This window comes from Heterocephalus glaber, unplaced genomic scaffold, assembly GCF_053883595.1.
Source record: "Heterocephalus glaber isolate CG9 unplaced genomic scaffold, H.glaber_assembly_v1.0 deba00001497, whole genome shotgun sequence".
Classification (NCBI taxonomy): Eukaryota; Metazoa; Chordata; class Mammalia; order Rodentia; family Bathyergidae; genus Heterocephalus; species Heterocephalus glaber.
Window position 1 is genome coordinate 26,458,560 of NW_028258320.1, and position 27,365 is coordinate 26,485,924.

At 37.8% G+C, this 27,365-nt stretch overlaps 1 protein-coding gene across 7 annotated transcripts in view; it reads right to left on the reverse strand.

Moving 5' to 3' along the window:
- Cdk1 (cyclin dependent kinase 1) overlaps window positions 1–27,365 on the reverse strand; it is a 60,497-nt gene that overhangs the window by 14,523 nt on the left and 18,609 nt on the right. For 2 of the 7 annotated variants that reach the window (XM_087185540.1, XM_087185541.1), the window contains one exon: window positions 1,202–1,263. In XM_087185540.1, the coding sequence (XP_087041666.1) occupies window positions 1,202–1,238 (37 nt within the window). In that variant the 5' untranslated portion in view covers window positions 1,239–1,263. Of the gene's footprint in view, window positions 1–1,201; window positions 1,264–2,156; window positions 2,194–2,675; window positions 3,235–3,276; window positions 3,500–27,365 lie in introns of those variants that run through there. The other 5 variants (XM_087185537.1, XM_087185538.1, XM_087185535.1 and 2 more) reach the window with 5 other exon arrangements.

Sequence of the window (27,365 nt, forward strand, 5' to 3'; positions counted from 1 at the left end):
ACAAGTACAAAATATCACGGAGAAATTTCCTTAGAGGAATGGGACTGGAACTCATAAGAGATCATTTACAACAGAACAAAAACAAAATGTTTCTGTGCAGGGAACTACACTAAAAAACTGTGGGAGCAGCACTAGTGCACTGACAGGTGAAAAGGCAGCGCAGCATCACAAACCCCAAGTATGACAACAGGAAAACCAAACAGATGTCAACTGTGCTCTCTATAAGAAAGGACAAGAAAATAAAACATATGCGCCATCAGTGTAAACTTATATATGGAACATGCAGTTGTCATGTGTGAGGACTGCCTGGGATGTGACAGTTGAATCAAAGATTATTTCTGTGGTAGACTTTTGTTTGTATTTACATTGTAGTTCACATAGGTTATTTCTGATGTTATCTTTAAGGTTTTGTAAGCGGGTACACAGCTGATGTGAAAATGTTGATGTCTATTCTAAACGCAATACATAGTAAGAATTTAATACTTTATTTTATTGATATTTTATGTTCCTTTGAACTATATACCATATAATATAATAAGAAACTCCTGACAAAACAGCAAGACCAGTGAGATGTCAAGTATGTCCTACAAAAAGGCCAGGAAAGCAAAACACATGTGCTGTCAGTGTAAGGGATATGTTTATGTAACAAGCTGTTGTCATGTGTGCAGACTGCCTTAGGTGTGATAATTGAAGATTACTTTTTTTTTTGTAACCTATTGGTATTTTCATTGTAGTTCACCCAAGAATTTGTGTTGTTCTTTTTTTGACTTTGTACGCCAAAAAAGTCGATGTTGAAAATTTTGAGGCTTTTTATAAACTCAATAAATATTAAAGTCAATACTTTATTTTTGTGATTTTTTTCCTGTTAAGTACTCATTGTTTAATATAAAACTCAAAATTAAAATTAATAATATCTCAATAGACATATTCTAAAAATGCACCTTTATGACAAAATTAGTGTTATGCTCCATAGGTTAATATTTTATTTTGACACAGGATCTTAGTAAGTCCATAAACTGACCAGACTGGGCTGGAAGAATCCTCTTGCCTTGGCCTCCCGGAACACTGGAATTATAGGCTTGCACCACCAGGCCCAGCTTACAAGGTTTCTTAATTAATATTTACACATCTTCAATGTTACAAAAGAAGCACTATTAAATAAGTTTTTCAAATATGTATATTAGGTTTAAAAACCACTCACCTTCTCCAATTTTCTCTATTTTGGTGTAGTCTTCCATGGTTGTTCACCAGGTATGATAGATCCTAAAACAAGAGGAAAAACTGATTTGATTAGATGCCATTAACTCAGGGTAGTTTTACATATAAACCATTTTCCACATTCCATAAATATTAGTAATAACTAATATTAGTAATATATTCAAACATTTACAAGGATAAGGACTCTTGCAATAACTTTCTTATCCTTATTAGCTCCTAAAACATTACATTTGTATATTCAATAATGTACTACTTAGCTTCTTGGAAATTAACCCTTAAATTCAGACATTATTTTCCCCCCCAAAGAGTTATCTTTTTTTAGTAACAATGTGTGACAAAGTTATAGCCAAATATTTTAAGTGTTAATTGAATTTGTACTGCCTTATACTTTTCAAAAGAAATTTAGTCATTAGAAGGAATGTGGTCAGACTGTTCAATAATTAGAAATAGGACTTTTGTTTAAAGCAGCAAAAATATTTAAGTACTGTATTTACAGTGGTTTCAGTTTTAATCTTTGTTTTTAGCAGTCACAGACAAAACACACTCAAGACTTTCAAAAGTGAAAAATGCCACTAAACTCCCTATAAGGAAATGTTCAATTCCACAGATATAAAATTCTAATTATAACCTACACAGTATGAGGAACCAAGCTTAAATAAAATACACTTGAATCACAAACAACAGTTAAAGAAAAAAAATCTGACAACCAGACATTAAAGCCTTCTTAGGCTGGGTAAGTTTTCCAAGGCCACTTGAGAAGCCCAGAGATAATTATCTTGTTTATCCAGGGACAGGGATTTAGCTCAGTAGCGCCCGAGCCTGCAGGGCAAGCACAAGGTCCTGAGTTCCATTCCCACTACCACACACACACACACACAAAATCTAAGCCTTGATTTTTCCAATCACTCATCACTGATAATAAAATCATTATAACTCACTAAGTGAATCTCAGGAAATTCTTTTTCTTAAATTCTTCTTCAAAGGAAAATAATCCAGAAAAGAGATTAATCTGGGTGGGTTGTTTTTGAGACAGGGTCTCGCTATGTAGTTCAGGCTGGCCTCGACCTCATGGTTATCCTCCTGACTCAGCCTCCCTCCCGAGTGCAAGGATCACCCTGCTGGGCCAGAGATTCTTTTAAAATGAGCTCGCCTAGGGTCTTTGGATCTTGGGGATTTAGGGATTGGTCATGAGTATTAATCTCAAGACTTTATTATTTTATGAAATGGCATATGGACAATTAAAACAATTATCTTTTTACTCAATAACCACATTTAATATAGAGTACAGTAAAATTGTGGAGCTCACTTGGAACAAATAGCTAAAAATTAACTCAATTTCAAAGCTTGACTCAATCCCCTCCCACCATTTTCCAGTTGTAACAATTTTAAACAGAGTTGCTGCTGTGAATGCATGCTGGAGCCTCCCAGGGCCCTCTCTACCCAAATAGCCGAAATACCTATGTTTGCATCTGTTCCAAAGACCTCTAGGTCGTCAGGGGGCGCAAGACGGGCACACTGGTAACTTCAGTATTAAGTATGAGAGATGACTCGAGGATTCAGAGACAAAAATGTTTCTCTCGGCCTTTCTTAGCTTTTCTGTTTCAGGCTACTACCATACCCAACAGGCAGGTATCAAGGAAGGGAGCCTCAGGTTCCCCTGGCTCTGCGCCCTAGCTAAGCGTTTCCAGTTCCAAACTCCGGGTGGGCACAGGGTCTCGCCTGAGGAGGCGCCAGCCCTGGACCCGGGGTGGCCTCGTCCGACCCAGGCGGGTCTGGATTTCCACCCCGCGCGGGAAGGAGGGCCTGGGGCCGAGCTGCACCCCGCAGGCGCCTGGAGTGCTGGAACCGAGGCCTTCCGAGCGCCCCTCGGGGCTGGTCGCAGACTAGGCCCCAGACTAGCTCAGGCCAGGCAGCCCCCGGCTTCCCGGTCCCTCTGGAGAGAAGCCCGGCCCGGCGAAGGCCAAGGCAGCCCAGCCTGGCCTCCGGAAGGCCACCCGCTTTTCAACGCTCGGCCAAGGCGACGCCCTACAAGCACGACCCTGAGCCCGACTACTCTACCCGCGTATCGTCCCGCCGCGGTCGCGGCAGCAGCTACCTCGCCTGCGTCTCTCCTCACAGGACCTCCCAGGGCCAGCTTCTGAAGTCAAGTGCAAGCAGTTTCAAACTCACCGCGCTAAAGGGGCTCGGACCCACCAATCCAATAACCCGTAGACTTTCAAAGGAGCCAATCAGAGCCCAGCTACTCTTGGGTGGGGCTTCCTGTGTGGCTAGAGCGCGAAAGAAAGAGGAAACGGCGGCTGGAGAAAAAGCAGGAAGGCGGGCGCCGACAGAATCTGAGGTCTCTTATTTCAGGAGAGCGTCGTCCTACTGTTTCTAGTCATCCAGAAGCTACTGATCGCTCTGATTTTCTTTTTAATTTTTTTCTGCCAGTATCGGCACAATTAAAAGTTATTGGCCTCAAATAGCTCATCACAAAAGTGATATTTCACTTAAAATGAGATTCTATTATTTTATTTTTATTATTTAAAAGCTAGTGTATAATTGTCTTCTATTAAAAAAATGGGTGATTAGTGAGCCAGGCCAAAGGAATATATTTCAGGAACCTTAATAAGGTAATGGAAAAGGAGTTGATGAAAAAATGAAAGACATCCTTAAAAATGTAAAGAAACATTTCCAATTATATATATGCAATTATATGTATATATAGCTGTGCTTTGTTTTTTATTTTAAATTTTTATTTATTGAAAAATTAACAACTTAAAATATTTAAAATTTTAAAACACTTTCACATCAGAATTTTTCAAATTTCCCAGACGTTATTCCTGAAAACACAAAAATTCATCTGGGCACAATGGTACACACCTGTAATCCCAGCTACTCAGGAGGCTGAGGCAGGAGGATCACAAGTTCAAGATCAGCCTGAGCAATTTACTGACACCCTGCTTAAAAATTTTAAAAAATTTAAAAGGGAAAAGAGAGCTCAGATCAGTGGTAAAGGGTCCCTGGATTCAATCTCCAGTGCCAGAGAGAGAGAGAGAGACAGAGACAGAGACAGACAGACAGACAGAAACAGGCAGACAGAGAAAAAGAGAATGAGAGACAGAGATCTAAATTATACTTTAAATAATCCAGTGTCAAAAGTTCTTTCTTCACTATCCTCCATCATACTCTAAGCCATTTCTGCACTTCAACATCATTGTGAAATCTTTTTGGGGGGGAGGGTACCGAAGATCAAACTCAGGACCTTGTTCGTGCAAAGCAGGCGCAGTGCCACTGAGCTAAATACCTGGCCCAAATTTTTTAAGAAAATAAAGCAGTAAAACAGAGTAATAAGGATCCACTAGGTATGAATTTCTCTTTGAACTGAACTTAATGGCACATAAAACAAAGACTGATAACCACACCCTCTAATTATGAGTCTTAGAAGACCCTGATTAGGATAAAGAATGGAACTGATTAATTGTACACATTTAAATGTTTAAAGCCTTTCTATACCATGAGCCACATTTGTCCTCTGGCTCTATATAAATACTTAGTCTTGACAAATTTTTGTTCCTTGGTGACAAAGAGGCAGAGCATTTGAGATTCATGATAGTGGAGGTAGGAGTTTGAGAATTCCTGCCTGACCCTTCCATTTTTCACACACACACTGGGGAATCAAACCTAAGGCCTCTGGCAAAGGCAAGTGCTATACCACTGAGCTATAATCCTGGCCCCCTATTAACTTCTAAAATCCAGAATTCACGTTTTAAATGAAAACCGACCGCCCCAGAGAAGTGCTGTAGGGAATGCAGGGTCTTCTCTGCTAAGGGGACCAATTTTAATGAATGAATGTACATCTTTTTCTGAGAAGTTTAAGGAAAAAATTAAACTTATGTAAAAACGAGTAATTCATTACACCCATTTCACAATCAATATAAAGAAGATCACATTTTTCACAGCTGCAATGCTAGGTTTTTCAATTTAACTCAGTTATTCTTTTAAAGTTTCAGGGGTTACTATAAATTTACTCTATCATCTTAATGACTACAGTTTATTCCACTTTGGGCCAACTTCTATTTAGTGTCTCTAAAATACACCACTGTGCTTTACAGATAGGAAAATGATAAAATACAATTCCTGCTCTAGGTGTTGAGTGTGGAGGAGCACAATAATATTTGGAATTCTCTTCTGGCACTTAGGTTGTAACTTGTGCTATAAGGTGAGAACATAAGGGAGAATATAAGAAAGGAAATTCCTAAGTCTGTTGGGGGTGGGGGGAAGGTCTGTACATGTTTAATAAAATTGCAATTTTTCTTTCCCAATATTTTGATCTGTAGTTGGTTGAATCTGAAGATTTGGAGACCGAGAATATGCGGAACCAACTGAACTTTGGAAAGAAGTATGTGAAACTAATTATAACATGCTCTGTGGATTTACAGAGTGACTGGGCACAGACCTGAGAATGAGACTTTTGTGTTTTGAATTTTGAGCCATGTAATGTGTTATGTAGTCCAAAAGTAAGTGAATGAATCTTGCCTATCTTACAACATTTTTAATGTATGATGTGTTTATCAGGACGTAACCTTATCGTAAGTTGAAGTGCGCCTGTATATCGTCTGGAGGCTTTTATGGTTTAAATGTGTGTGTTTCTCCAGAAGTCCTATGTTGGAATTTAATCCCCAAGGTAATGGTTCTAAGGGTGGAGTTTTAGAAGGTTTTAGGACCCCTACTGGTGAATGGGGTTAATGTCCTTATAAGTCTGGTCTCTCCTTTTCCTCTGCCACGTGAGAACATAGTGCTCCTCCATTTTGCCCTTTCTACATCTGAGGATGCAACAAGAATGCACGATCTTGGAAGCAGAGATCACTCCTCACCATATACTCAATCTGCTGGCAACTTGATCTTGGACTTCCCATCCTCCAGAACTATACAAAATGAATTGTTTTTCGTTATAAATTTCAGTCTAAGGCATTTTTGTTATAGCACCAAGAACAGACTAAAATGAGACCTCTTTTAAGAAAATAATACAAAACTAAGTGTGATGAGGAATGTGTATTCAAAATAAGAAATTAGGCTGGAGATTTAGCTCATCAATTCTGGGTACAGAAAAAAAATCATAAAATTACAAAAGTTTAGTTTTAAAAGTTTAAAAATTACATAAAATCACAAAATCACAAACAATATTTTTATAAATTGCCTAACACATGTTTATAATATCTTTGTTCTCTTTTTTTTTTTTTGCTTTGTTTTTGGAGTCATATATTAAATTATTAATCCCCTCACCTGACAAGCTCTATAATCTTTGTTGTTGTTGTTTTTGTTGTTTTCATATAACACAGACTTGCAATATTTCTACATGGAGAAAAGGGACACTTTTAGCCTCTCCTCTTTTACATGGTGAATCTAAGTTGGCTTTTTTAAATGATTGATTATTTCAAAAAAAGTTACTTTGTCTTCCAATGTCATTATTGTTTGTCCTTTAAATTTTAGAATGCCTTTCAAATGTGAGAAAACTCTGACTAAATTTGTTTCACATATGAGCTGTTTGTGCTCTAAGACTATGTTATACATATACCAGAATTATGATAAATTCTGAATCTTCCAGATTCCTGGAATTGTTTTATACTTTTGTAATAGTTTGTGGTGCCTTTGTGAATGTGTTTTTGACACTAGGGAAGTTCAGTTTAGATAAAGTGTTACGGTTTGGATCTGGAGTGCGTGCCCCCAAGGCCCATGTGTGGAAGCTGTTCCCTAGAGTGGCACTACTGGGAGGTGGTGGAATCTTTAAGAGATGGAGCTGTGTGCGTGCTTGCCTGCCTGTGTGTGTGCGTGTGTGCGTGCATGCATGTGTGGTATCTTCTGGTCAATAAAGGCAGGTCCTGGAAGGGAGCTGTGGGACCCTAGTCTTTTCTCTTTCTGTTTCATGTTGGGGCCATGAGATTAGCAACTTCTCTCTGCCATGCACCCCCCTCTGTGAGGTGCTGCCCTACCACAGGCCTAAAAGTAACAGTGCAACCAATCAAGGACCAAAACCTCCAAAACTGTGAGCCAAAATAAACTTTTCTTCCTTTTACAGTTGATTATCTCAGATAGTTTGTCACAGTGATGGAAGACTGATTAACATGGGGTAACAATGAATGACAAAGTCCCTTTTCCTTTTAATTTTATAAATCTGATAGTTGAAAGAGCTTTCCACAGGCCAGCTTCTCCTCTACTGCTCACTTGCATCTGGTTCAGATAATATGTTTGACCATATACCTCCAATTCTAGACATCAGGAAAGTAAGCAGAACAGGAGAAAGGAATATTCCTTCTGGGAAGTCACGCCTACATACAATTATTGGTAGTAATTTCAAAGTGCTTTGGAAAAACAACTAGATACCAGTAATCCAAAAGTAAATACATGTCCTAGTCCTTTCAGGCTGCTGTAACAAAATACTCTGGTGGCTTGTAAACAATAGAAATTTATTTCTCATGAATACTTCATCTCCTAATACTCATCTTGGGGTGAGGGTTTTAACATATGAATTTGGAGGGAATATAAACTTTTAGACCATAGGAATGCATGCTTAACTCAGCTTGCCCTGGGCTGAATCCCAAAATTCTCATGGTCTTACCAGCCACTGGACAGCAGGCAAGAGTGACTGATAATTAAAATGGAAAGATTAACATCCTTAATTGATTATGTTTAAAATATTTGTATGCATTTTATGAAAACATATGAGTATGTGAACATATCATTAAGGGTCTATCTTAGTCTGTTGTCTTCTGCTATAACAAATTACCTGAAACCGGAAAATTTATAAAGAATAGAAGTTTAATTCGTGGTGGTTCTAGAGGCTGGAGCCATAGAAGAGGCCCACACTAAGACAGAACCCTATGCTTAAGCTTCGTTAGGTTCATTGTGTATTCAACTGTTAAACTCCTGGCAACTTTATAGATAGCTGGAGCAAGTACAAATAGTAAGACCTGTTAAAATTATCAGGGCAGTTGTTATAATTAAGTCTTTGACATTTTAAAAAATTATTTTTACAGCTTGGTGTCCTTTAAATTTTATTACAATAATGCTTAAGCCTAAGGTATGCTTTTCTGCCAGAATTAAAACCATGTAGTGAGAAGTCATTTTTAAGTCTTTATGTTTATAATATCAGCCCAATGAACAAGGCAATTGGTTACTAATAGCTCTTTCATCAGCAAGTTAGCAAATTAATTTAAAAGCTCTTTTTCTAATAGTGTCAAAAAATGAAGTTCTAATTTAATTCAATAAACTGTCATCTGGCATAACATCAGCCAGAGATTTCACATTATGAAATAGTCTGTTTCATTTTTAATCTTTACTATATTTCACAGATTTCAAGGAGTGAAACTATAATAACATCCTCTTCTTGCCACAATGATATGGAACATAATTTGCTCATTCTTCAAGAAAGACTCAGGCACTTCAGAGTCTTGGAGAGCCCCAGGGCCTCCCCGTGAGTGTCAGTGATCTGGTTGTGTGTAGAGCACATCATTTTATACCTGTGATGTGCTACTGAAGTATTGCACACAGCACAATGCAAATCTTAAAAGACAGACAATTAATCTGTCAGTTGCACTGACCAAATATTGAGCATCTTCTGTTTGTCTGATATTATTTGAGGACTACTAAAGATACCAGATGAATGACTGGCTGTCCTCATTGGGACTGGGAAAAACTATGGAGATAAGATACAAAAATATAACAAATGATTATGCTTCTGTTATACTAATTATTTGCCTTCAGCTGGTTTTTCTGAACCAAGTGCTATGAGGATACAAAGTAAGAAGATGGTATCTCCAGGTGGGGCACACAGAGAAGGATATCATCTGCTGTTTCCACATTTGATGACTACTGAGCCTTTCCTATGTCACAAGCATTAATAGTAGGTACACAAACAAGAATAAGACCCAAAGCTGCCTTCAGGTGAGGCACTGATTTAAGCAAATGTCACATGGGCTACATCATTTTATGATTAAAAACAAATGCATGCAGAGGCCAGGCATGGTTGCACACACCTGTAATCCTGACATCCTGGGAGGCTGTGGCAGGAGGGTAAAAAAGTAAGAGCCCAGGGCTGGCAATTTAGCTCAGTGGTTCCACTCCCTGCCTGCCTCAAAACCACAAGGTCCTGAGTTTGATCCCCGGTACCAAAATAAAATAAAGTAAAAAAATAAGAACCCAGCTTGGGCATCTTAGAGACTTAATAAGACACTGTCTCATTAAAACAAATTAATGAGAATCGAAGGAGGTGGATTAAAGGAAAGGAACACTATATGCAATGGCACAATATCATAAAGGCATCTGGCTTCTTTGGAACTTGCAAGGAGCTTGTTAAAGCTGAACAAAGGGTACATTTGAAATAATTCTCAAAATATGAGCACAATTTTATCAAGTAGAAATGGAAGAAGAAAGCTGTGAAGTGCAGGTGATCAGGGAGGTTTCATTCTAAGTAAAAAGAGGGAAACCTAGGGTAGGCTCAGAGAAAGTGAGCAGTGGCACTGGCTGAAGGGCAAGGTTGTTATAGTAGTAAAGAAATGAGTGGATTGGGAGAGTTAGGTTCATTTTATAAAGAGCTATGCAAGTCCCCTTGGGGCAGTTGATCAGCAGCACCTCAAGTAGCCTATGAGAACAACTAAAGGGTCACTGACTAGGCAGTGATAGGATTAGGCTTTCCCTTCTACGCTTGTACAAGGAGCAAGAAAGCCAGTTAAAAGGCAGTTCCCTCTAGGAGTTCACAGGTCATGATATCTAAGGCTGGGATCAATTCCATAAAAGCTGAAATTGATAATTTCTCTCTCCTTCCCTCCCTCCATCCCATCCTCCCTCCCATCTTCCCTCCCATCTTCCCTTTCCTCCTCCTCCTCCTCCCCCGCCCCCCCTCTCTTGGTCTCTCCCTGTCTCTTCTCTCTCTCTCCTCTCTCTCTCGGTGTGTTTAACCGGGAGGATATTGTGACTATTACACCACTAGAGGGTAGTAGAGACAAATTGGTAAAATAGATGGTGCAGCAGTCTACCCTACCAGATGTAAGCGAAGTATTTTTCTTCTGGTCTATCTCTTTTAAAGATTATAAGCTTAATTCAGCTATTCCATGGCTAAGAAAAATGTGACAAGTATATTTAGTGGGTTTAGCTCTAGATAATTTAGTAAATTATAGCTAATTTTGGAAGACAATATAGCTGGATTGCAAATACCAGAAAACTAGATGATATTGAGCTTTTTTGCAATAACTAATATCTCATTGTGACCTTGAATCAAACTTTTTCCAGCAGATCCAACCCAAGGGCACTGAGCTACATCCCCCAGCTCATTTTTATTGTTTATTTTGAGACAAGATCTTACTAGTTGTCCCAGACTGGAATCAAATTTACAATCCTCTTGGTCATCCTCCTGAGTAGCTGGAATTACAGACATGTGACATCAAACACTCTTTTTTAAATTGAATGAGAAGTATTACTTCTAAATCTAGTGTTGATTATAATGAAAACATAAAGAAGAAATACATATTGGTGAAAGTTAAATATGATATATAGTGTTAATTCAGTAATTTATGTTAAAAATATTCCTTTGGGGAAGGAAGTAGGAGGGCTAGGAGAAAGGATAGAAGAGAATGGGATTAATATGAGAAAATGGAAAAATAGGAACAAAATCTTTGTAAATGGGGAGGACTGGAGAGGTTGAAGGGAGGGCTGGGCAAGGGTGAAAAATAAGAACCAAGAGAGACTATGTAAAGGAGCAAATTTCCAATGATGAATGTCATTATATTGTATACCTAAAATGTACCAATGATTAGAATGAATAATCGATAATGTAAAATAGGAATAAAAGGCCCAAAGGGGTAGGGGTAGTGGGAGGCACAGGGAAAAGGAAAGAAGGGAAAGGAAAAATGATGAGAAATGGAAAAAATGGAAATAAAGTCTTTGTAAATAGGGAAGGGTGGAGGGCATGAAGGGAGGGCTAGGAATGGGGAAAAAATAAGAACCAAGATGCATTATGTAAAGGTACAATTCCCAATGAGAAATGTAATTGTGTTGTATACCTACAATGTACCAATAAAAGAATTTAATACAAAAAAAAAAAGAATTAAGATTGTTATTAGGATAAGAAAGATGGAAATGGTGGGTGAAAATATAGCACTCAGTGGTATGAAAAACAGAAAGAATGAAAACAGTGTAATTGTGCAAATAGTGTCTGGTTTAAAATATTGACTTGTTTCATTTTTATTTTACTTAATGCTTTTATTTTATTTAAATGTAGATCTTTCTGTTTAGCTTCTATTTTTGGATAATTAAATGTGTAAATGGGAAGATTTGTTAACATTTGCATGATTAAACAGTGGAATCAAAAAAAATATTTCTTTGGAATCCTCATTTACAGATAAAATCTGAAATATATATAAAACTATATTTCAGAATATATATATATATGCACACACAGACACTTTTGGAAAGCAATATAGCAATAAAGAACTATGATATCTATACTGTTTTATTTTTATTACTGTAGTATTTTCTGTACTATTAATTTATCATAAAGAAATAATTACATGGATAAAAGTCATATATGTAAAAAGGTTAATTAATACAACATTTTTTGTAATAATAAAATTTAATAACTGAGAAATCTAATCAAGAAATAGCTAAATAGGTAAATTATTCCTTTCCAAATATTACAAACCCAGACACACACACTGTGACTGAAAGTTCATAAAAGCATGGGGATATACTGAAGGTAAACAGACACAGAACCACTCTTTGTGTAAGGAGATGTGTAATCACTTGAAAACATTTCTTTCTGACTAATTTCATATTGTTTTTACAATGACCACACACAAAAAGAGAAATATATCACCAGTCATAATGCATTTATAATTTCAAGACACTGTCTTTTAACTAGAACTTTTAAATCTTTCACAGTCCAAACATAACTATACATTAAACCTTTCATGAGAGTGAGCTTATATCATTAAAAGGAAGGAAGGAAGAAAGAAAGAGAAGGAAGAAAAGAATGGAGGGAGAAAAGAACGAAGGAGAAAAGAAGGAAGGAAGTAGGAAGAAAGGAAGGGAAGGAGGGAGGGAGGAAGGAAAAAGAAAGAAAAGAAAGAAGGAAGGAAGGAGGAAGGATGGAAGAAGGGAGGAAGAAAGGAAGGAAAGAAGAAGAAGGAAGGAAGGAGGGAAGGAAGAAGGGAGCAGGCTAAATTGAGACTTTAGAATTCATGTGATATTGTACCTTTGTTATATAGCTTGCATCTGAGATGTCCCACAAAGACCTCTGTGTTAAAGGCTTGCTCCCCTAAGTTTTGCTCTTGGGAAAGCTTCACGAGCTGGGGCAGAGTGGGAGGTCTTTTAGTGACTGAGGATGTGTTCTTGAGGGGATTGTGGGAGCCAAGACTCCCTCTTCCTCTTCCTTTCTCTGTTCCTGTCCTTGTCCCTGCCTCTCTTTTGTCCTGGTGATGAGGTGAGCAGCTGTGCTCCACCACATGCTCCCCCCCTTGATGCGCTGCCTCATTGCAGGCCCAAAAGCAACAAATTAAACCAGCCATGGACTGAACCCTGTAAAACTGTGAGCCAAAACAAACTTTCCTCTTTAGAAGTTGATTTTCTTAGGCACATGTTATAATAATGAAAAAATAATGGATATAACCTACACTAAAGTATCTCTATAGTTAAGCTGTGGTATTTAAAAAGATTTATAAGTATCTTCCTCAATAGTTTAGGAAAAAGAGTGAAAGGATCAGAGCAAGCTGAAATGTAAATAGAATTTTAGATGGTATTCCAGTAGTACTGGATCTAAATATCAACAGGCATGTCCGAGGGTAGAAAGGTGAAGCTATATAAAAGTCTTTTGATGATGAAAATGTCTAAGTTGAATATTCTCTTCCACCTTTAAGATCATAACAAAGTCTCAAGCTCTAAAATAAACTCATCTTCATTTTAGTGGCTTTTAAGTGCTTGCAAAAGCCATAATCATAGAATTATTGAATGAAAAAATGGAATGGTGGGGCCGGGAATTTATCTCAGTGGTTCTGGCGCCTGCCTCACAAGCCCAAGATCCAGAGTTCAATCCCCAGTACCAAAAAAAAAAAATGGAATGGTGACTTAAAGATTATCTTATGAAAAGTGAAGAGAAATAGTGTAACTTTTCAGTAATAGTATCCTATATATAGGATATATATATCCTATTACTATGTTCATATATATATATACACATATATGGTACATAAAGATATAGTAGATAAATAAGATTAAATGTTTCAATATGGTTGTAGTAGCTACTTTTATTTGATTGATTGATTGATTGATTATCCTGGAAAGTGAACCCAGTACTCCCTACTAAACTACATCTCCAGCCCTTTTTATTTATTTAATTTGAGACAGGTTCATGCCAAGTGGCTAAATTGCCCAGGCTAGGCTCCAATTTTCCATCCTCCTGTCTCAGCCTCCCAGAGGGCTGGGATTACAAGTGTGTAACACCATGTCCAGCTGTAGCTATCTTTAATAACACTTAGAATTGTGCCATGTACTGCTTATTTTGAATAGATTATCTTTAAAGATGCAGCATCTGGTTGATGTACAGCCCATTTGAGCTGGAGGAACTGACATTGAGAAAGGATGAATGACTTGCTCAGTGTTGGACAGCTAGTAAGAGGCAGAACAGACATCTGAACCCAGGATTTTCTAACTCCACAGCCTTCTTCTCTACCAGCATCCAATAATCCACTTTCATGCTATAAAATAATATGTGGCATTCTGTTGAGATGACAAATTACTTGAAATATCATTAACACTAATTTTTGTTATATAGGAATTATATATTGAATTCTCTTACACTGTTTATCTTAGTGATTATTTTGTTCTCACCAGTGTCTCCCTAAGTTACAATAGAAGTGTATCATTTTCTTTAAATAGGAATGTGATTAAAGAAGGTTGAATCATTGGTTAATAGTAGAGTATGGCTCTTATTTATCTCACTATCCATTAAATTTTAGTATCTTTTCTTTCCTAATATGAGAATTAATATTTAAAATATTCTTCAATTTTTTTTAGTATCAAGGTTTGAACCCAAAGCCTTTGAACTGAGCTATATCCCCAGCCCATTGTTAATTTTTTGATTTTGAGATAGCATCTCTAAATTGCTGAGGCTGGGCTCCAACTTATGATCCTCTTAGCTCAGCCTCCCAGAGTGCTAGGATTAGTGCCACTTGACCAAGCTCTGCTAAAATATATCTTATATTACCACTTATTGCTATATTCCATGAGCTTTGACATATAAGGTGTTAACTTTTTGACTATTGGAATATAGTAAAAATAACAGTTTTTCATCCATTGTCTGTGTCAGTTCTACTTCATTTTCAGTTGATTTTTCTCTTAATTATTGGTTATATTTTCCCGATTCTTCACATGCCTGGTAATATTTAACTGAGACATTATTACTGTTACCTTGTTGGGTGCTGCATCCTTTTGGATTCCTATAAATATTTTTGAACTTTGTTCTGAAATGCAGATAGTTAGTTCCTTGGAAATAGTTTGATCCTTCTCTGTACTGCTTTTATGGTTTGTTAGGACTAGAGCTGTGTTTAGTCTAGAGCTAATTACAGTGCTCCCTACTACTGAGGTAAACCTTTCTTAGTGCTCTTCCTGTTGTCCCAGAAATCAAGAGCTTTTCTAGTCTTGCAGGTGGAAGCACGCAGTATTGGTCTCCCTTGGTGAATACCAGGTACTGTTTTCTTTAACCATTTTGAGTTATTGTGTTTTTAGTGTTCTCTAGAGAAACAGAACAATTAGGGTGCAATTAGGGTGTGTGTGTGTGTGTCTTATAAGGAATAGGCTTATATAATTAGGGAGGCATAGAAATCCTAAAATCTGCAGTCTGCAAGCTGGAGACCTAGGAGAGTCAATGACATAAGTTCCCATCTGAAAATCAGCAGGCAGGCTCTGAGTCTAAGAAGAGCAGATGTTTCAGTGTAACTTCAAAGCAGAAGTAGGCATATTAATGCCTACTCAAGCATTCAGGGAGGAGGAATTCCTTTTTACTCAACTTTTTATTCTCGTCAGGCCTTTAACTTATTGGTTGAGTCCCACCTTATTTGGGAGGGCAATCTGCTTTACTCAGTCCACTGATTCAAACGTTAATCTCATCCAAAAACATTCTCACAGATAAACCCAGGATCTAACCAAATGTCAAGGATCCCACGATCTTGACACATCAAATTAACTGTCACGGTGTGTCTCTTCTTTCTCTGCATGGTTTACTTGCCTGAATCCTCAAGGGAGACAATCTTCATGTTTACAGATCCCGGTATATCTCTCTCCTCTCTGGGACTCTGTGAATGGAAGTCTTGTCAATTTTGTCTCTGGATTCTCAGCTTTGCCTCCACTCAATCAAGCTGGTAAATTAGAACAATCACAAGGTTTAGCCCATTTGATTCCGATCTCTCATGAATCATTGTCCTATGTTGCCCAATGTCCAATAGTTGAAAAGTATTTTTTCATATATTTTGCTCATTTTAGATTTTTTTTTTAAAGAATTGTTTAAGGAGGATCAGTTCAGTTCCTGTTACTTTAGGCTTCCAAGCAGAAGTCTGTAGAGTATTTTGGGTTATAATTTTAAGTTTTTAGTATTTTTGTTTGTTTGTGGTACTGGAGAGTAAACCCAGGGCCTTCTCACTGAACATCCCCAGTCTTACTTAGTTTCTTTTCAATTTTAAGACAGGATCTCGCTAAGTCCCTAGGTTGCCCAATCTGGGCTCAAATTTGTTATCTCCCACCTCAGTCCCTTGGAGTGCTGGGATTGTGGGTGTGTGCCAACATGCTTGGCTGATTTTCTTTTTCTGTAACCAAGAGTTATTTAGAAGCATGTTATTAAAATTTATAAATGTAAAAGGATTCTATTTTATCATTTTAAAATTAATTGTTTAGCATAAAACGTAATATTCTATACATTATTGACCTGCTACATAAATGGTCAATTTTGTAAATGTTCCCTGTGAATCTATGTTATAATTTTAGGTGTAAATTGTTTTTATAAATACATTAAACTCAATCTCATTAGTTGTGTCAGTAAACTTTGGTTAACTTCATTTGTTAATAGTTTAGACAAATATATTGAACTCTCTCATCAAAATAGTTGGATTTATCAATTTCTACCAATAGTTCTATTAAATTTTGCCTCATTTTGGGGGGGATATTTTGTTGGGTAGATATTTGGTATTTTTATATCTTCTTGTTGAACTTTTATCATTATATAGTGACAATCTTTTTTCTTAATAATGCTTTTGTTTTTGTTTTTAAAGTCTCTCTCAGAATTATCTGATGGGAAATGTGTGAGTAATATTTGCACTTTCAAATTTTCTAGTAGCCAAATTAAGAAGGTAAAAAGCAACTTGTTACTTCAATTTTAAAAATACACTTTAACCCAATATATCCAAAATATTTTATTGCCACCATATGTAATCACTATAATAATTATTAATGAGATGTTGGACATTCCTATGGTTTGTGGTAAATCTTTTAAAAGAAGTACAGTTTGTACATTTACTGCACATCTCAGTTCACACTAAACAGATTCCAAGTCCTTAGCAGCTGTTTGTGGCTAAGGCCTACCGTGTTGGAAAATGCTGGTATGTATAGCTATACTAAGTTACTTTGGGTTAGTATTTGCTACTTCTTTTGCCCCCCCTCTTTGTTCCTTTTTTTTTAGTTTTCTGTTGTTTTTCTTTACTTTTTTTTTTTTTTTAGTTTTTTTTTGGTACCGGGTATCGAACTCGAGTCCTTGAGCTTGCGCACTAGGCAGTGAAATCATTGAGCTAAGTCCCTGGCCCCCTTTTGCCCCTTTTTGACTTGATACTTTTTGTAGTCTTCAATTCTGTGTCCTAATAGAAGGTATATGTGTTGATTATGGAGTTTGATATATATAAAATTTGGCGATGGGCTGGGGATTTAGCTCAGTGGTTCCACCGCCTGCCTCACAAGCTAAGGACCTGAGTTCGATCCCCAGTACCAAAAAAACAAAAACAAAAAACCCCTAAAATTTGGCGGTAGAACAACTTTGAAATCAGGGTGCACTTTTCAGCTAATGGAATGTTGTAATCTCCACCCAGGTGGCATTTGAACCAAAGTCCTCACTGCCTGCATGTGCATTGAAGGAACCAGTACCAACACTTGAGAAACAGAGTTGGTGGGGTGGCTTGGAGTCAAATCCCAGGAGGGCATAGTAAGGTACTTTGAATATTTAAGATCCAAATAGTTGTGGGGAAAAAGTGGGGAAAGCATGAATCAGATATATTTAGCAATATTTATACATTAAGAATAAATAAAATAAATTCGCTCTACATAACTGTTGTTAAGCCCAGAAGCAATGGCTTTTAGTTCTTTTACGGTCTATTTAGAAAGTGCTGAATCAGCAATGCTTTTGTTAGCACAGATAGTATATTATGCAGATATTGAGGAATATAAAAGTGATTCATAAGAGCTAGGTGGATGTGTTAAAAGTTTAGAAACACTTTAATCAACTTATTTTGCTTCTATTTTACTGGCTATACATGCACATTAGTTGCACATGATAAAATATACATCTAAATACATCAAAAATACCTCTATAACCTAGCATAAAATAACTCTAAGTGATAGGAGAGCTTTAGTGTAATTTAATTGATAGCATTTCTTCTGTTTTTCTTAGATTTATATAAAATCTGCATCTTATATTCAGTATGCTAAATTTGATTAAATGAGTTTTCTAGATTTTAGTTTTGCTTTTATACAATATGACAATCTTTTTAAAGTGGCAAGTTCTGTAGATTTGTGTGTAATATACATGGATTCTTTGTTTTTTCAGTACTGGTGCTTGGGATTGAACCCAGGGCTCTGTGTATGGTAGGCAAGTGCTCTGCCACTGAGCCATGCCCCATCTAGTTCTGTAATCATAGTTTATTATTTCAGCTCATGTGCATGGTGATAAGGACTGAACTCAGGGACTTTTCAGTGCCAGGCAAGTCCTCTGTGACTGAGCCACACCCCAGCTGAATTATTTCAACAGATATTACTTTTAGTGCCGCTTTTTTTTTTTTTTTTTTTTTTTTGGTACCAGGGATTGAACTCAGAACCTTGTGCTTTCGAGGCACTCATGGTGCCACTGAGCTAAATCTCCCGCCCCTTTTAGTGCCTCTTTTAACCCTTATGCCTTAATCATTGCCTCATCTCTGGAACAAAACACCTGACACCCAGAGCTTAAAGAAGGGGTTGATTTTGGCTCACAGTTTCAGTGCTGAATCTGCTGGCTCCGAAGTAGAAACAGGATGCAGAGGAGAATAGTGGTGGAAAAAGTGCTCAACTCATGGCAGCCAGGAAGCAGAGGAGAAAAAGACAATCTTGGAACAAGAATCCACCCTTCCAGGTCACACCCCCAATAACCCACTCCAACCAGGCTCTGCCTCCTAACACAAATCAGCTATAGCATTCCTATGGTCCAATCACTTTCCACACACATAAAAACTTGGGGGACATTTTAGATCTAAACCATAACACCTCTCTTATTATGTGTCTTCCCATTCTGTCATGCACTTTAATATCTAGAATATTGAACTTGAGTATGTATGAATACCTCTCTTTCTTGCTCTGCAATATACATGTTATGGTAGGCTGAACAAAAACCTTTCAAAGATGTCTACGTCCTAATTCCTGGAACTCATGAATATGTTATTTTATATAGCATAAGAAACTCTAAATGTGATTGAAGTTAAGGACTTTCTTCTGAGAAAGGGTCTCGCTATGTAGCCCGGGCTGGAGTTGAACCTGCAATGCTCCCACCTCAGCCTACAGAATGCCAAGATTACAGGTGTGCACTGCCATGGCTGGCTAAAGTTAAGGACCTTGAGATGAAGAGATTAGCCTGCATTATCCAGGTGGGCCCAAATTAATCACAATCCTTAAAAGTGGAGGGGTTCTTCTGGAAGGATGGTTAGACAGAAACAGCATGGTACTTTAGAGAACAAAGGAAGATAGGCATAAAACACAACTTCTACAAACTGGAAAAGGCAATGAAAGGGACTCTGCCCCTACGGTCTCTTGAGAGGAATGCTACTCTTCGGACACCTGAGTTTCAATTCAGTGAGACACGTGTTTAACTTTTGACCTATGAAACTGTAAGGTAATAAGTCTGTGTCGTTTTAAGCCACTAAACTTGTGTTTGTCACAGCACCAATAGAAAACTAACACAGATAATTTAAGAAAAACAAATTTTATCTGATATTTGAAGATCTTTATTTCATCTATTCCTTGCATACTTTAGACCTGTTTGCCTTTTAATTGAGTACGATCTGAAACTGTGCCCAGTATGGGGCTTTGTGTGGTAAATTTTATGAGGCTTTATTCATCAGAAAATATTTTTACCATGTCCATATAGTTTAGCTATATAAAAAAAGTCTAGGTCCCGTTCTGTTTTCCTTTTTAAAAAGTGCCTGTCTTTTTTTTTTTTTAACAAGCTTTTAGAATTTCCTTTTGATTTGATATTTTAAATTTTTACTTAATAGATCCAGGTAAATTTTTTTCTTATTTGCTAAAAAATAACAAATATTTATTACTTTGGGGGCTTTGTGGACCTTCACATTTTAAGTCTTTAATATTTCTTTAACTTGAGAATTTTGTCTTCATTATTTCTTTAACTATTTACTGATCCTATATCTTTGTATTTTGATGGCTTTTACCCACATGTTAATTATCATACTCCTGGTCCTGAGTCATGCGGAAGACGCCGAATCAGCCCACTGCAGACAGGCAGGTCTGTGCATGTCCTACTGAGGTCCTGATTCACGCGGAAGACACTGAATCACCCCATTGCAGACAGGCAGCCACCTGATTCCACATTACCAAGGCACAGAGGACGCCAGACCACCAGACCAAGGTACTGAGTCCCACTGCTCCTGGTCCAGAGGAAGGGGATTCCCAGTTACCATCCCTCCCGCTGCTCCCAGCCCAGAGGAAAGGGCTTTTGGGCCACCTTGTGTCCCACTGCTCCTGGCCCAGAGGAAGGGGCTTCCAGGCCACCATCCCTCCGGCTGCTCCCAGCCCACAGGAAAGGGCTTTTGGGTCACCATCCCTACCGCTGCTCACGGCCCCTGTCCCACCTCACCCAACTCAGAGGAGGTAATCCGTGCAGGCGCTAACAGCACCCTGCCCCAGTCGAAATGAGAAAACACATAAATAAGTCTCAAAACCAGACTTCCAGATCACCTACAGCAACCCCAAAGGGAAATGAGATGGAACACTCTGATACTCAACCACCTGGACCCACTGAACTGGCAACAAAAGGGGATCTGGAAAAAATGAAGTCAGAAATAATTTCTCAGATAACAGGAGAAATTGTGCCCTTAGTGCAAGACATGATTAATAAATCTAGAGAGGAGCTGAGGAACATAAGAAACAAATGGAATCCATAAAACAGATGCAAATAGATTTCCAGGACATGAAACACTCCATTGAAAGTCTACACAGCAGAAGGAGTCAGTGTGAGGACAGAATTTCAGATATAGAAGATAAGATTGCAATTAGTGACCAGGAAAAGAAAAATTGCTTCAAAATTATAAGGGAACATGAGAAATCAATCCAGCAGCTGCTAGATGATGCAAAAAAGAATAACATAAGACTGATTGGGCTCAATGAAGAAAGAGGAGAGAGTGCAGATGACACAAAGAAACTCTTCACAGAAATAATGGCAGAAAACTTCCCAAGCAGGGGAAAAGAGCTTGACATACAGATAAGTGAGGCATGTAAAACTCCAAATAGCCTTGATCAAAAAAATCTACACATAGGCATATAATTGTTAAGATTCCAGAAACACAACAGAAGAGCAAAGTTCTCCAAGCAGTCAGAGAAAAGAAATGAATCACATACAAAGGAAAGCCCATCAGAATCACAGCAGACTTCTCAACACAAACCATCAAGGCAAGAACAGCTTGGAGTGACATATTCCAAGCCCTAAAAGAAAACAGCCTCCAACCCAGATTGATGTACCCTGCAAAACTATCTTTCAAAATTGATGGAGAAATAAGATACTTTCATGACAAAGAGCACTTTAGGAACTTCATGAATACCAAACCAGCACTCCAAAGAATTTTACACAATATCCTAGGAACAGACATTGAGGATCACAACCCCAGGAAGCAAAGCAGAATGAACCCATGACACCAATGACAGACTCACTGAGAGAGAAATAGGGCAAATAATTCCTTTCACAATAGCATCCAAAAAACTAAAATACCTAGGAATCATCCTAATGAAAGAAATCAAAGACCGCTTCTCTGAAAACTATGGCACTCTGAAAAGAGAGATTGAAGATGATATCAGAAAATGGACAGACATCCCGTGCTCCTGGGTAGGAAGGATTAATATAGTGAAAATGGCCATACTTCCAAAACTGCTATATAGATTTAATGCAATTCCAATTGAGATCCCAGCAGCATACTTCATAGGCCTCGAGAGAAAAATCCAAAAATTCACTTGGAGCAAGAAGAGCCCCAGAATAGTAAAACCAATTCTAGGTAACAGAGACATGGCAGGGGGTATCACAATCCCCAACCTGCAACTCTACTACAAAGCTACTGTGATAAAAACAGCATGGTACTGGCAAAGAAACAGGCTTGAGGACCAGTGGAACAGATTAGAAGATGCAGAAACAATGCCAGACACACTCAGCCATCTCATCTTTGACAAAGGAGCCAAACACCCTCACTGGAGGAAAGATAGCCTCTTTAATAAATGGTGCTGGAAAAATTGGGCTTCAACTTGCCAAAGATTCAAACTAGACCTGTATCTCTCACCATGCACTAAACTAAAATCAAAATGGATTAAAGATCTAAATATTAAAATAGAAACTCTGAACCAGTTGGAGCAGAGGTTAGGTAGAACCCTTGAAGACATCGGTGTAGGAACAGATTTTATGAACAAAACCTCAGTTGCCCGTGAACTAGTACAAACAATCAACAAGTGGGATCTCTTCTTATTAACAAGCTTCTGCACAGCAAGAGAAACCACCAGCAGTGTGAAGAGACAATCCACAACGTGGGAAAAAATCTTCACCTGCTCTTCCTCAGACAAGGGTCTACTATCTCAAATCTATAAAGAACTTAAAAAGATCAGACCTCCCAAATTTAAAGACCCAATCCAAAAATGGGCATCTGAAATGAACAGACATTTCTCAGACAAAGAAGTAGAAATAGCAAATAAATACATGAAAAAATGTTCAACGTCACTGGTCATTCGAGAGATGCAAATGAAAACAACACTGAGATTCCACTTCACTCCAGAAAGAATGGCTGCTATCATGAAATCAACCAATAACAAATGCTGGTGGGGCTGTGGGGAAAGAGGAATCCTGCTCCACTGCTGGTGGGAGTGTAGGCTGGTGCAAGCACTGTAGAAATCAGTATGGAGATACCTCAAAGAACTAGGACTGGAAATCCCATTTGACCCCGCTATTCCATTACTGGGGATCTTCCCCAAAGAATTAAAAGAATCATACCACAGTGATATATGTGCACCCATGTTCATAGCAGCGCAGTTTGTAATAGCTAAAACTTGGAAACAGCCCAAATGCCCATCAACTGGAGACTGGATAAAGAAAATATGGTTTTTTTCATAAAATGGAGTACTACTCAGCCATAAAAAATGAGAAATTAGAGACATTTATAGCTAAGTGGATGCACATTGAGGCAATACTCTTAAGTGAAATAAATAGAACACACATGTATAAATACTGAATAGTTTCTCTAGTGTGATTAACTGAAAGTGTAAATAAGGACTAAATGTATAATAGGTCATGTGAAATAGGAAGAAAAGGGGCAAAGGGGAAGGAAGTGGGAGGGCTAGGGGAAAGGATAGAAGGGAATGGGATTAATATGAGAAAATGGAAAAATAGGAACAAAATTTTTGTAAATAGGGAGGGCTGGAGGGGTTGAAGGGAGGGCTGGTCAAGGGTGAAAAATAAGAACCAAGAGAGACTATGTAAAGGTGAAAATTTCCAATGATGAATGTCATTATATTGTATACCTAAAATGTACCAATGATTAGAATGAATAATTGATAATGTAAAATAGGAAGAAAAGGTCCAAAGGGGTAGGGGTAGTGGGAGGGGCAGGGGAAAGGAAAGAAGGGAAAGGAAAAAATGATGAGAAATGGAAAAAATGGAAATAAAGTCTTTGTAAATAGGGAAGGGTGGAGGGGGTGAAGGGAGGGCTAGGAATGGGGAAAAAATAAGAACCAAGATGCATTATATAAAGGTACAATTCCCAATGAGAAATGTAATTGTGTTGTATACCTACAATGTACCAATAAAAGAATTTAATACAAAAAAAAATTATCATACTCCCTTCATATTACCTTGCTTTACTTTTACATTTTCTTTTGCTTTCTTCCTCTATGATCCTTTGTTGACAGCTTCTCAATAAGGCCTTCTGACATGCTAATTTCCTCAGGTGGATCCACACAATATTTATTCCATCTATTGTATATTATTTAACCCATCTGTTGTATTTACTGTAACAATTTTTCCACTTGTTTTACTTTTTAAAATAGTTTCTTTTTTATTCTGTCAGTATTTTTTTCTGTATTGTGTTTAGTGTATGTTTTAGGATTTTTTAAATCCTCTGTCCATTCTGAAGAAATCTGTCATCACTTCCTTTTCTTTGTAAATAGATAGCTGGTTGTTTCCGCCTGTGAGATCCTGTTCTCCTGGGAGACTTGCTTTGTGTGTTGGGAAAAACCAAAGACCATCCCTGATTGGATGTTGAAGAAGCACGTGTATATAGTGCCAGGCACCAGAAAATCACCACTAATTACTCCTTCCTCCATGACAGCCAGGTGAAGCTGCTTCCAGTGGAGGAAGGGGAGCAGTCATTATTTGTGTAATTGAGCCCAGGTATATCCAGGGCTGGGAAGCACCTGCTGAGTCTAGTCTGTCCCATGGGTATTCCCTGTTCTTCACCCGCACAGGCCTTCTGTGTTGCTCTGTGATCCAGCATTGCTCCCCAGCAACTCGTAAGGTCCCATCGTTTAATTTAGGATGACAGGAATCCAACCTCTGTGGGGAGGGAGACAGAGACTGTTTATCTCTGTATCCACAGGGACCAGGATAGGGTCTGGCACATGGTAATGGCCTAATAAAAAATTTTATAATGAAATAACCTGAAATTATGAAGAATTGGATGAAGGTGGCTCAAGAATAGTATTTACATATCACTTACAAATACATGTGGGCTGTTTTAAAAGGCTGAAGATAGAAGTAAGGCTACACAGAGAATTTGAAGAAAAATTTAAGTTACCAGGTTCTTCCATACGAAAATAAATGGTTTGGTTCATTATTCATACACACAGAAAAATCAGACCAGTAGTACTTTTTTTCTACACATATACATATATTTAATTTGCGTGACTTCTGTATTCAATATTGTTGGAAAAAACTTTTTCTCTTGAAACCCTTTTAAAAGATGCACCCTTCTGTACACCAGCCTCTTTCATGGTTTTGCCTTTACCATTGATTTCTGCTTCCTGTCTCCTTCATAGACTGATTTCTTTCCTCTCTACCATTGCTCCTGGGTTCCATGTGAGTGTTCTTGGCTCCTGATTCTCTTTTCCTGAATGGTGTCTTTGCACCCCAGGTTTATAGTTGCTGCATACATAATGGTGATAGCTAAATGTGTATTTCCAATCTTCACTTCTCTTCTGAGTTCGGGGTTTACTATCTGCTGGACCTTTCTGCCTGAAGTCTTCACTGGCATTTTAACTTCCAATATTTCCCTCACCAAATATAGTTTCTCCATCTTAGTAACTGTAACTATTTTACCCACCCCAGAAATCTCAGTAGTATTATTACAAGGAGGGGAACTAGCACTATTAAAGTCAGACACCTCTAATTCCAGCACTCTGGAAGCCTGAGACAGGAGGATGGCAAGTTCAAGCCCTGCCCGGGCAACTTAGCAACTTAGCCTGTCTCAAAGCAAAAATAAATAAAAAAGGAATGAAGATGTAGCTCAGTGTGAAGGCTCTGAGTTCAATCTCAGTACTGAAAAAAAAAGATTTCGTGGATCAGCCTCCAATTCTTGTTGACCTGGCAATGGGATCATCATCTCATGGTAATTATACTATAAAGAGAAAACCTACATGTAAATGAAATAAGCAGTAATTAGAAATCTCAGACCAGTAAGCATTTCCTTGGAAGAAAGTCAAGGGATGATATTGGGAGGGGTCTGTGCTGCAAACAAAGAATGAAGTCATGGAGTGAGAGAAAATGGTTTGTATAAATACACAGGATTAACTTGAGCTTGCACTGGGCAGAGGTTTCTGGTCCTCTACACCTGTGTTTTCCCCACTGTTTTTGGTCAGGAGCACTGTAAACTAACGAAGCATGTGACTGTAATTGTCTCTTAGGTTCTGCTTGTGTGTTGCTGTTTGGAAAGACACTCTGGAAACCAAGAGCTTGGATTTAGGAAAGACATTTCCTGCCTACTAGGGGTTTGGAAAACTCCGGGGAATTTGCTGTTCACTTCTTGTCCTGTCATTAATAGGTGAAGGAGGTACAGTGGGGTAGAGAGGGCAGGATCAACTCTATCCAAACAGATTCTGGGGATTCACACAGGAAGCTAACATCTGTAAGGAATTTCAAAATAAATTATATCTCCTCAAAATTTAATCGTATGTTTCTGTTAAAAAAATGTTGTAGGGCTAGGGAATTAGCTCAGTGGTTTCACCGCCTGCTGCGCAAGGGCAAGGACCCGAGTTCGATCTCCAGTACCAAAAACCTCCACAAAAACAAAAACAAACCAACAAGTTGCATACCTGTAATCTAAGCACTTAAAGAGTCTGAGGCAAGAGGATTGCAAGTTTAAGTTCAATTTGGGTAACTTAGGGAGACTGTCTCCAAAGTAAAGTAGGGGTATGGCTGGGGATATAGCTTCCTGGTAAGGAATTCAATTCCCCATTACCAAAAAAACAAGTTTGAGGGAGAGAAGAAAAAGCCCTTTATGTACCAAAATAGTTATTAGCACCAAGATACTGTTACATGGGAAAAAACCACAATGAAGAACAATGAATATTCTATGCCTATTTTCATGTAAGAAAAGAGAGAATAAGAATATATATGGAGTAGTTGATAATATTTGAATAGTTAATAATATTAACTAAAAAGATACATAAAACCCTATTAAAGTGGTTTCCTATGATGGAAGGAGATGGGAAATAAGATGAATGAAGACAGTATATAAGATTATCTTAATTATGATTTTTATATTCTTGAATTTTAAATTTGAAAATGTTTTATCTATTGAAAAAATGACAGCAAATTTAACCCTGGATGTGATTTGTTACTTTCTAGAAACATCAGAAGAAAACTAACCATTGATTCACTCCTAATAGTCTAGGAAGAGAGGGAGAGAAAATATTGTTTCTAATAGAATGAAGGAAAATAATCTTGATAGGCAATGACAACACAATGTGCAATTATACAATAAATACATGAGTTGTGAAAAGTTATGATGTAAAACATATTTAACAATAGTACTAGTAGGAAAATGTGATACCAACTAGTATGCAAAGTATAATCATTATATATGAAATAAAAAATTGTACAACAATGCCCCAAAATGTTAATGTAAGAAAACAAGTGATTTTTCTTTAAACTTTGTTTTCTATTATGGCTAACTAACAAGTTAATATTAACTCACATTAAGTGAAACTCATAATAAGGAAAAAAAAGGCTAAAAATATACTACCTTTCACTATCTCTCATTAAGTGGGATATCTTTCTGAATTTGCTATTACTAACACATAGCAGCGGCAGAAGCATTGATACTTACTGAGTAGTTAGCATATCCTGAGTATTGTTGTGAGTATTTTACAGGGATTATATGATTTAATTTTCAGAACAATGCAAGATGAAAGTATCTCTATTTCTGTTCTAGAAGGAAAGACCTGAGGCATGGCCAGGCTAAGTACCTAACCTACGCCACACTGATACAAGCAGTGGACCTAGTCCGACTATGGACCTAGTCTGACTTCGGAGCTTGTGACTTTCATGACTGTGCTACCACACTTCATACGCACCTGTGTTGGGGGCATAACTCACTTTGTTGTTAGCATTCCTGGGCTCTTCAGTCTCTCAGTTC